A 12,160-nucleotide genomic window follows, 5' to 3' on the forward strand; every position below is an offset into this window, starting at 1 on the left:
GATGCAAATGTACAATATAAACAATCATTACAAATAGATATAAACTTTTATGAATAAATGATAAATAATTTTTGTTAAATGAACATATTTAATGACTGCCTCTAAATCCAACATTTACAGCTCATAGCATTTTAAAATTAGAGATAAGTTTTCAATAGCATCCCAGAATATAATGATAACCAGCTACCTGTATGAGAAAGATTTCTTCGGCAGCCTAACAGAATAATGTGGGTTTAAAAAGATCATGTACAGATTGTATGGTTCATTGCTACCTTATAGGATTTCCATCTCATCTTCCATGTAACCATTTCCCTACAGGATGAAGGTATTGTGAAGGAAATAGATATCAGCAACCATGTGAAGGAAGGTTTTGAAAAAGCAGATCCCTCTCAGTTCGAATTGCTTAAAGTGTTGGGCCAAGGATCCTATGGAAAAGTAAGTGAATTGCTCGAATTACTTGAAGTCTTTTTGTTAAATGATCTATTTTGAAAGTCACGTGGCTCAACATATTCCACAATAGTGTCAAGTTTTAAACTAACATTTTGGCATTTGATTAAATTTTATCAAATTCAAATATTCCCCAAGTTAGGTATTATCTTTCTTTAATGGGGTGAGGTGGCAGCAAATGGTGGAGGAAATTGGTTTTGGCCTTTTTGAATAATCAGGCAACTGGGATTCATCATTTATTTTACATTCTGAAATTGGGTGGAATGAACGGTCCACAGAACTATTTAATTAAATTGAAACCATCCTGAAATTTACAAAACAAGATGAATCTTACTAATAGTGTCTTTGAAACCAATTGTCATACAAATGTCTCTGGCTCTCAAATAGCTGAAATGTAACTCCAGATCTACAACAAGTGATTGGCTCTTAACTGCCCTTTGAAATGATATAGTGAACATTCAGTTGTATCATAACCACTGTGTTAAAATAGGAAAAGGATAAAACTGGTTTAGACATGGCAAAGTGCTTTCCACAGACATCTGGGTTCTGGTGTCTACATTGGAAGAGCAGTCCCACTGACTAGTCAAGCAACAGTTAATGTGCACAACCTTTCTCCCAGGGCTGGGGAATCAAGAACGAGAGGGCATAGGTTTAAGGTGAGATGGGAGCAATTTAATAGGAAATTGAGGGGCAACTTTTTCACCCAGAGGGTGGTCATTATATGGAATAAGCTGCCAGAGTGGTGTTTGAACCAGGTACATTAACAACATTTAAAGGCACTTGGACAGGTACATGGATAGGGAAGATTTAAAAGGACATGGGCCAAACTGGCAAATGGGACTAGCTTAGATGGAAACCTTGGTCAGCCTGGACCAGCTGGGCCAAAGGTCCTTTTTCCTTGCTGACTCTGTCTCTGACAGCTTGACATTATCGTATTCATGCCTTGTCCCACTGGCAGGAGAGACCCACCAGAAGTGATGGAACATTGGTATATGTACCAGAGGAAGAAACCTAGGGAGTCCTCTACATTGATTCCATACCCCATGAAATCTTATGGCATCAGGTCAAACATGGGCAAAGATCATAGTCCATAATATCAATAATAAAAGCAGAAGAATGGATGAAGTCCTGCAGAGTTTACATAGCTAATTTGACGTTATAATGCAGGATTTTAATAATTTCAGGATTTCTCCCAATGCCACATGCTAATAAATAGAGTAGGGGAGAAAGATCAGATGAATAAGTGGCTGGAGAGATGGTGCAAGCTTTAGATTTCTGAGGCACTGAAACCAAGTGGGACTGGCACAAGTTAGATGGGTTCCACCTCAGCAGTGCTGGGACCAATATACTTCCAGGGGAATTGTTAGTGGAAGTGTTTAAACTAGCTTGGGAGGGAGATGGGAACCTTCAAGGGAATTCAGGAAGGCAAGTGGGAAGCATAAGTTAGAGAAGTATTAAGTGAATAAGTAGACAGCAAGAAACAAAGTCAAATAGCAAAGAGATCAAAGTACAAAAAAATGTTAAAATGTCAAAATTAATGGTACAGTATTTGACTGTCCAAAGCACTCAGAAGGTAAATAAATTAATGGCACAAATAGAAGTAAACGGGTATGGAAATGTGACTGCAGGGTGACCAAAACTGGGAACTGAAGGTTTAAGAATATTTGACTAGCAGGAACAGGTGAGAAGGAGAATGGGGTGGCGTAACAGTATTAATAAGGGCGGGGGGGTGTTGTGGAATTTATGCAGTAGTGAGAAATAATAATCTTGGCTTTACGGATCATGATGTCGAAATAGAATCAATGTGGATCAAGCTCTAAAATAGCAAAGAGCAGAAAACATTGGTAGGAGTTATTTATAGGTCACCAAATAATAATTGTAATATTCAAAGTGAAATTAGAGGCACGTGTTACAGGAATAATGCAGAAATCATGGAGGCCTTTAATCTATATAGAGACTGGACAAATCAGATTTCCTGTAAAAAGGTGAAAGTGAATTCATGGAATTTATATGAGATGCTTTGCTAGAGCAATATGTTGAGGAACCATTTAGGGAAAAAGCTAATTTGGATCTAATTTTGTGCAATAAGAAAGGCATAATTGATAATCTTGTTGTCAGAGGGCCTTTGAGGAATTGTAACCATCACATTACAGAATTTGATATTGAGTTTGAAAATGATGTAGTTCAATGTGAAACTAAGGTCTTAAATTTAGATAAAGGAAGCTACAAAGGCATGGGGAAAGAGTTGGCTATGGTGCATTGGGAGTATACATTGAAAGGGATCACGATGGACCGGCAATGGTTAGAAATTAAATGCATAATAGATTAGTTGCAAAAAGAATTTCTTTAAGGTCCAAAACCTTCTAGGTAAAAACCTTCTAGGTCCAAAACCATATATTCATCCATGGCTGACAAGATAAATTAAGGATAGTGTTGAATGCAAGGAAAGAGTTTATAAAATTGCCTGACGTAGCAATAGGCCTGAGGATTGTAATCAATTTAGAACTCAACAAAGGTGGAGCAAGAAATTGATGAAGAACAACAATACAGAATTTGAGAGTAGAATTTGAAAAACATAAAAATAGATGGTAAGGGTTTTTATAGGTATTTATGAAAGGTAATCAAGGATAGATGTGGGCCCCTGGAGACAGGGACAGGAGAATCCATAATGGGCAATAATGAAATGGCAGATGAATTAAACAGTTACTTTGTGCCTGTCTTCTTGGAAGAAGACATACAGAACCTGCCAGATATATAAGAAAATCAAGGGTCTAGCGAGAGTGAAGAAATGAAGGAACTGAATACAATTTTAAAAATAGTACAAGAGAAGTTGTTGAGCTTGAAAGCTGATAAATCTCAAAGCCCCAGTGATTTACATCCCAGAGTTTCGCTGCTGAAAAAATGGGTACTCTTTATTATCTTCCAAGTTCTATAGATTCTGGGACTGCTCCTGTGGATTGGAGGGTAGCAATCTCTGAGGTTGGCAGGCTGTGACTAGTGGATCAGTGCTTGGGTTCCAGTTATTTACAATCTTTATCAATGAGTTGGCTGAGGGAACTAAGTGTCATTATCTTCAAGTTTTCTGACAGTACTAAATTAGATGGGATTGTGAGAGTAGAAAGGGATGTAAAGAGGCTTCAAGGGGAAATAGGGAGACTGAGTGGGTGAGAACATGGCAAATGGAATATAATGTGGAAAAATGTGAGGTCACCCACTTTGTTGCACATAACAGCAAAGCAGAGTATTTATTAAATGATGAGATACTGCGTAATGTGGATGTTCAAAGAAACCTGGGTGTGTTTGTACACAAGTCACTGAAGCCCAACATGCAAAAGCAGGAATGCTATGTTAGATTGAGTAGACTGGGACTATCTTCTCTGCGGTTTAGAAGAAAGGGGACCAGTCTTGATGTGGAGAGGATGTTTCTTCTAGCTGAGGAGTCAAAGACCGGGGACACAATTTCAGAATATGTGGAAGATTGTTCAGGAGTGAGAGAAGGAAAAATGTCTTCGCTGAGAGAGTGGTTAACTTCTGTAATTTTCTGCTCCTGTAGGTCATGGAAGCTTAGTCATTCTGTTCATGCAAATCACAGATTGAGAGGTTTCTGGACATTAAAGGAATCAAAGGATTTGAAGGCAGAAAATCACTCTGTGGTATATCAGCTATGATCTTGATGAATGGTGTTGGAGGTCTGATGGGCCAGATTACTTATTCCTGCTCCTCTTTTCAGTGTGTGCAGCAAAGTCAATTTACTCAGAAAACAGAACTTGTTTAAAGACCAGAGGAAGTAAAATGTTAAGCAACTTCTTTCAGTAAAAATTGGGTAATTTTGCCAGAAAAATTGAATACAGAATAGTTACATGTAAATTCTGCGTATAAAATCAACCTCAGCCTTTCAATGCTGTGCGGTCACCAAGACTGATTGACAGGGGTTTTACCAAATATCTCCACTCTGGCTAGTCAATGTGTTGTTCCTAAATGCAGCCTTTTTTGGGCAGCCATTTGTGTTTTATTGAACTACATGATTTGACCTAAAAGTGTTTGTAAATCTCAGAATAATGTATGGTTGCACTGTGTAACATCAAGAAGAAATGTGATTATTTTGAATCGTGTATTATTGTTACACAAATAATAGTGTCATAAAGGTGAATCATATTCATCACTGCCTAATTCGGCTTGGAAAACATTACCATGACAATATGAGATGATCCTACAGCACTCATTTTCACCCCCACCATCTCCCACACATGCACACTTACTTGCTTAGTAATAGGCCTATCTCATATTCTCTTGATTTATTTCCCTTTCTGTAAATACAACTATATAGTAGCATCAGTGATTCACATTTGACCTGTCAGTTTCTGCTCTGTTATCTAACCATCAGTTGCCTTGAAATGAAATCACATGTTTTTTTTAAATGAACAGGATTATCTCAAGGTAATTCTGTTGATTTAAATTAGCCTTTTCAAACTATCTCTGGCAACAGTCAGCTGTCCTTTCCCTTTCTCCAATTTTGATTAGGCACTTTGTTTCTCTCAGGAAAATTGTACTTCCTTCAAAAGTTATTATCTTTCTCTGAATATCTGAGGAATAATTTGGAGAGAATATCAAATTTCAGTTGGGATAGGAGGGGAGGCAGTTTTGTTTACAAGTAACTTCCAGCATTCATTAAAATTAAACAGGAGAACATTGAATTATTCAAAGTCTTTGATATTCCATGAAGATCCTCCCATTTGCCAACTGAAGAAATAAAATGTATAAAGTGTGTTATGGCCTCCATCAATCGTTCAATGCATAACCCTGAGAACCTTCCGGTGTTCTCCCCGATAATACTTACTGTTTTGTTTGCCCACTGGATATTTTTCTCCCGCTCTTTAACCATTGGTATTTATATCTCCCATTGGTATTTATATGCTGATGTTACTAAGGGACATAAGATGCTTTCCCAAATGGTTACATATTTAGATCAACAGTTACAATGATCCTTTAACAAATCCCTGTAACTAAAACAGGCCTCAATCTTCTTCACAAAACTGAAGTTAATTAGAAAACATGTGCAAAGCCAAGAAGGGAAAAATTTGGAGTGTTAAGAAGAACTTAAGAAGTTTTTTCTTCAATGCTATATCATAGGTTAGGCTGCAAAATGGTCATGTTAACAGTTGAGTGTTTTACCAAAAAAAATTGCAATACAGATCTGTCTTTCTGCCTAAAAATATGAACTATTTTTGACTGAGATTGGTAGGTATCTCTAGATATAGAACAAATGTAGTTCAGCCATGACCTAGTTTAATCTATGAATGGGGTTGAGGGTGAATATGTACTACACCTAGTTCAATATAATTTTCACGTAAGTGGAAAAATGACAATTTGTGGAAAGTGTCTACATTAACCTTTTGTATTTTCTTCCTCTAAGGTATTTCTTGTTAAAAAAATCAAAGGTTCTGATGCTGGGCAACTCTATGCTATGAAGGTTCTAAAGAAGGCCACTCTGAAAGGTGAGTACTATTGTAGCAAGGCACTGTTGGCTCCTATTTCAAGGTGTAAAACTCCTTAATGAGACAGATTGCCCTTTGTTATGCACGTAATCACAGCTTGATTCTTATCTTCCTATTTTAGTATTTACTCCTCAACCCTGTCAGCTTCAATAATATTTGCATATTATAGCAAATATATTCTGGAGAAGAAGTAAGGAATTAAAAGGAGACCAACTTGCTCCTTCCATCATTAATTTGATCTTTAATGGACACTACCCAATGTATCTTTATTCCCTTGATGGAGGCAAGGAACCATATCTAAAACATCCTGACAGAATTATACCCAAACCTATTGCCCATCATGAAAAATATCAGTGTTGCCAACAGGTCAGGAATAATTATGTACATTAAGAAATCAATTTTTAAATTGTTTTTGACTATAATTTTCATTGTAGCCTTCAGTCTTGTACTGCACAACTTGTTGATTTATGTATTCTGTTTAACATAGTAAAAATATTCCAAGCAACTTGGAACAGATCAATTCTGACTCCAAAGCAGCCTAGAGAGCACAAAGGCATATGGGATGAGGTGCAATTTGGGATATGGACAGTTTTAACAGCAAGATTTAAGCAGCGATCAAAGCTGTCCCAGCATGTCTGAGGTTGTTTTGACCTACAACCTAATGGAATTGGCATCCAGAAAGCCCAAAGGTCCACTGTGTTTTGCTGATGATTTTCAGCACAGAAGTTATTTCAGAATGGTGAATGGCAAGTGCTTGCTTCTCAGTGCTGCTAAGTTATTCAGAGCCATTGGCTGTTGTCTGACTGATTTTCACAAATGATTGATTCCTTACTTCTACATTCTCCTGGACTCTTACTTACCACAGACAGTAATGAAAAAGCATGACAATAAATTCTACAGTTCCGCTCGATAATGAGAGGAATTACCTGAGGAAATGGATTAGAGTGAATGGTTGGCCTGAAGTAATTCCAGAGCAATTGAGGCATACAGTCCACCATCTTTTGACTACCTTAGCCAGTCTTCCCTTGCCCTTGCCTATTTCTGCCTCCTGATGTACACAGTTTAGTTCAAAAGGCCCTGATATTGCTAATGCACTTGTGACTGATTGAGCATGCAGATTTGGCTAGAATTCCTCGCAGGTGTGGATGCCTGCCAGAATGTTCCTTGGTTGGAAAGGGAGTCCAAAACTGGAATGTACATAAATGGATACATGGACAAATTTTCCTCTCTGTGGAAAATTTAAGAATATATATCATAAGTCTTCCAGCCCAGATCACCTACTTCAGCACAAGAGCATCGAGCAGACTCGATGGGCCTAATGGCCTGCTTCTGCTCCCTTGTCTTGTGAAGTCGGGAATTGAATTGTAGATCCTCCCGGGATGAATTTCCTGGAAGCTCTGCTCACTGCATGTCCATAAATTCAGTAAAAGTGTGTCAGCAACCTTGTTTATGGTGATAAACAATTTCTACTGCTCTGCTGCTGAAAAAGATATGCTGGCAGAATGAATGAAAAGAAGACTTGAATTTAAATAATTCCCACTATTAAGATCTGCCAAATGTAATTATTGGTCTGTCAGAATTAGAAGGCATTTTTAAGTTTTAAGGTGAAGTGCTAACCTTAGTATGTATGTTGGTATGTCCAAATGAATTAAATACTCTCAGTTAAAGAATAATTCTTGTGTGTTTTTGCACCTCCTCTTGCACTTTTTAAGCCTTATCACAATATGGAGGCTAAAACTTTACATAATACTGGAGTATGATCTAACTAAGTTCCTACACAAGTTTAACACAGCTTCTCTGTTTTCCAATTCCATCCTTCTAGCAAGTGCGTATCTTGTTGTAGCCTTATTGACTTGCAATGCTTCTGAAGTGATTTACATGACTATGCTGTCAGATCCTGCTGCTCCTCCACTGTTATCTGGACAGGCATTTCTGAAGCATGAGACCTTCCTCTTCTTCTCACTAAAATGTACTACCACACTTCTGCTGAAGGCAATTTACCATTCAGGAACTTCATTAGTATAGTTTTATACTTTGTTGCAGTATGCTTCTTTATTAACTGTGCTCTTCTAATTAGGCATTCTTCAGATTCTCAAGTCCAGTATGAAAATAGTGAGCCTCACTTGTGTGAGCATCATTTTAAGCTGTCTATCTGTTCACATAACTACCTTGAACTCCTACTCCCCGTTTTCTGTGTTAAAGACAAAACACATCCCATCAGGCATCTTTCTGTAGGTCCACCTCTTCTATCTCCAAAGTAGATGAGAAGGCCCATTGATAATCTTATTGACACTAGTAATGATGGCAGGAAAGGCAGCAGAAGCAAAAAAAATTGGCATAAATAATTGGAAGGCAGTTTATTCATCAGCAGAAAGAAAAATCAGACGCAAAGAAGTCTGGAAATGAAAAAAATGAAAAAATGTCTGAAAATGGAAAAAAAAGGCAATGTTCTTTTAATTGAGCCCTTTAATGAACCTTGTAGCCTAGAGGACCATTTTATTACTGGATATCAAAGAGTATTTCCATTGCCAGGAAGTCATGTTGCAGCTGTATAAAACTTTGTTTAGGCCACATTTGGAGTATTGAGTGTAGTTCTGGTCATCCTATTACAGGCTTTGGAGAGGGTGCAAAAGAAATTCACCAGGATGCTGCCTGGATTAGAGAATATTTGCTGTAGGGAGAGGTTGGACAAACTTGGATTGTTTTCTCAGAGGCTGAGGGGCGACTGGAGGTTTATAAAATTAGGAGAAGTATAGATAGGTAAATAGTCAAAATCTTATTCCCAGAGTAGAAATGTCAAATACTAGAGGATGTAGCTTTAAGGTGAGAGGGGGAATGTTTAAAGGAGACATGTGGGGTAAATATTTTACACAGAGAGTGGTAGGTGCCTGGAATGCACTGCCAGAAACAGAATTGATAGTGGCATTTAAGAGGCATTCAGGCAGGCACATGAACATGCACAGAGGAGAGATATGGATCATGTGCAGGCAGATAGATTTAGTTCAATTTGGCATCGTGGTCAGCACAGATATCATGGGCTGAAGGGCATTTTCCTGTGCTGTTTTGTTTATTGTTCTATGTTGAAACTAATGAAATATTTTTGAAGTGTTGCTCTGGAAGAAATACTGTGGCCAGCTTAGGCACAGCAAGTTCCACAAAACAAAAATGACCACTGATAATCTACTTTAGTCTTGCTGGTTAAGGGATAGACTTTGCCTTGGAACCAAGAAGAATTCCCTTGTTCTTCGTTAAAATGTTGGCACATTGACATCCATCTGAAAGGTAGAAAAGCTCATCCAGAAGGTGGGACATCTGACTGTGCAGCACCTCAGAGTGAGACAAAAAACTTTTACAATCAGCCTAACAGTACCTGCATCAATGCCTATCTATGACATTCAAAGGGATAAGTTTAGAATCAGATCTTTTTTAACTGAATTATGTCAAAATCTTATTGGTAGAATCCTGAAAGATGGGCCGAGCACATGGATTTAACATCAAGGAGCATGAAATGTCTTTATTACCAAACTTATTTCAAAGCCTGAAGCTTTTTGCTTCTTGTTTCAGTATGAGTGGTTCCTGACCAATACGCCATTCCTTAATCTGAATCAGTGTTAGATTTTCTCATCAGTTTTTATTGCTTAAGATTGCATGTCCTGATTTTGGCAATCGAGTCTCATGAATTTTCATGTCCATCTTTTATTTCTTGAGCTCCAGACTGTATTCCCAGATTCATTTATTTTCCTCTTTTTCATATAGCTATGCCATTTTTACTTTAATTAAGCTGTGCTCTGTACCCCACCCCCAGTTATGTTAAAGGATCCCATTGATGATTCGTATTGATTTCTGTTACCTTCCCCCTCCCTTTAACCTTAATTCCTCCAGTCAAAATTCTTGGTTCCCTATTTGTTCAATGTGGAAAGAACCTACAACAAGGACAGATTTTTCATTTGCCTGTTCATTTCCTATTCTGAACTGCTGCTCTCACTTCCCACGCTGCTGCTTTTGCCCTTAATTCCACCTTCTCACCACTTCTTCAGCTCCAAGGCCTGGACTCTGTATCTCCTTCTTCCTCCATGTCATCTTCTCTTACACAAACTGTCATCGTGAGAGCATACACTCTCCAGTCTTCCTCTCCTCCTTGAGCCCTGCTTCCCAGTCTCCAGATCTCACTATGCCATCTCTCCCCAAATCCCCTATTTTCCAGTTTCCATTTCATTACAATGCACCATTTCCACTCTGCATCTCCCCAAACCCCTATTCATGAGTCTCCATTTCTCCCCAGAGCCCAATTCCCCAAACTCCATCTCTTTCCAATGCACTATTCCCCAATGTCCACCTCCCCAAAGTCCCATTCACTAACTATCTCAATCCAAGGCCCAGTACACAGTATCCTTCTTTCTCCCAAGACCAATTCCACAGCCCCATTTGTCATGGCAAGTCACAGTTCTGTGGTCTTTCTTTAAATACAAGTGCCTAGAAAATTAATTGGAGAAAATCCATTTGTGGTCACTTTTTAGCCTTCATAGCACCCGATTTTAGTTATATTTTGAAATGATTTTGCACATTTCCTGATGAAATCCCAACATCAGGCCTGCTGCATTTCATCCTAGTGCTGATGTAATTTTCTTGTTGTATGTTGCACACATAATGATATCATCAATATTTTGCTTCAGTAAGAAGGTCAGCTGCTCACGATATGGGGTGAGATCGGAGCCTCCAACTCATCCCAGACGAAGCGTCTCGACTCGAAACGTTGACTGTCCATTTCCCTCCATAGATGCTGCCTGACCTGCTGAGTTCCTCCAGTATTTGGTGTGTTGCTCCAGATTCCAGCATCTGCAGGCTCTTGTGTCCCAACTCATCCCCTGTCTGATCACAGTTGACTGTGGCCACTTGGCTCAGTCATTGACCTTATCACAGTTAGTCATGGCACTGGGCACCCTCTGCCTTGATCACACCTGCTCCATAGCTCAGGCAATGTCCAACTGAAACCTTCCCACTTCTCCATCGTCTCCCACCCCCACCACTGATAATTTCTATTCCTCACCCCCTCAATTTCCTGCTCTCCCATCACCTGAGTCTCTATCTGTCACTTTGAGGCCCAAGCCAAAAATCTGTCTCCATCTCTCTCATTTTGATAAGGCAGCTAAATTTAGAAGAAATCAATCAAAGTGGAAGCTGTATCTTGTAGAGTTCCATTCCAAAAAGATATGGGAGCTGCATATTTGAAAGATCATTAATTTTCCATGTTCCACTATGAAAGAATGGGGAATTAAGTCTGACCAACAGTTACCTATCAGCAAAAGTTAACCGCTGCTGATTAGAAGAATCTGAAGTGTTATATAGATTTTAGTTCAATGAATCAAGTGATCTTAAGTAGACAGCACATGAGAGCCTCATATTGACAATTTATTGTTTGGTAGATCGTGCCTGTCTACTCAGACCATTGTCTGAGTGAGTTACAGAAACGTCATGAAAAGCAAAGATTTTTACACCATGTGCTGTGAGAAGATGCTGTAGTCCCTGCTGCTTTACTGTCCTTGTTGCCATGGGAATTGTTATGCCCTAGTGCTCCAGTTTTCTCCCACCTCTCAAAGACAGGCAGGCTGGTAGATTATTTAGCTATCGTAAATTGCCCCTAGTTTAGGGGTAGTAGATAAATAGTGTCGAGTGGATGGGCATGTGAGACAGAGTAGGTTACAAGGAAAGATGCAGGGGAATGGGATTGATGGGATTACACTAAGAACCAGTATAGACTCAATGGACTGAATGGCTTCCTTCTAATTTGTGAGAAGAATATAAAATGTGAACTTCTTCACCCGAATCTTCTGTATTGAAAGTGCTATTTTAATGGCATAGGCACACAAGGAATCTGGCTGCTGTTGGTCCATAATAACATCTTAGACAGAGATAGCCACAGACATCTCCTCACAGCCAAATCCTTATTTGGCCATTGTGCTGATTATACCTTTTGTATTATTACACGGTCAGTGCTCTACCTCTTTTCTGTCCATGTGCCATGTCAAGAGAATTTTGGCCATTCTTCAATATAGCCACCAATTGCCAGAAAATCAAACATCAGTCCTAATGAAATCCATGTAGTGTTGAAGGAATATTGATTACTAATATTCAGCAAACATGTCAATGATGCAAAAGGTTGCTCTCGAAGTCAGAACCTTGACAGCAGCAATTACATTATTCATGTCAGAAGATAAAGG

At 38.7% G+C, this 12,160-nt stretch overlaps 1 protein-coding gene across 3 annotated transcripts in view; it reads left to right on the forward strand.

Annotated features, from left to right (window-relative positions):
* rps6ka2 (ribosomal protein S6 kinase, polypeptide 2) overlaps positions 1-12,160 on the forward strand; it is a 216,695-nt gene that overhangs the window by 128,840 nt on the left and 75,695 nt on the right. For all 3 annotated transcript variants that reach the window (XM_052011830.1, XM_052011831.1, XM_052011832.1), the window contains 2 exons: positions 319-435; positions 5,861-5,942. In XM_052011830.1, coding sequence (XP_051867790.1) covers positions 319-435; positions 5,861-5,942 — 199 coding nt within the window. The remainder of the gene's footprint in view (positions 1-318; positions 436-5,860; positions 5,943-12,160) is intronic.

This window comes from Pristis pectinata, chromosome 3 (assembly GCF_009764475.1).
Source record: "Pristis pectinata isolate sPriPec2 chromosome 3, sPriPec2.1.pri, whole genome shotgun sequence".
NCBI classification, from domain to species: Eukaryota; Metazoa; Chordata; class Chondrichthyes; order Rhinopristiformes; family Pristidae; genus Pristis; species Pristis pectinata.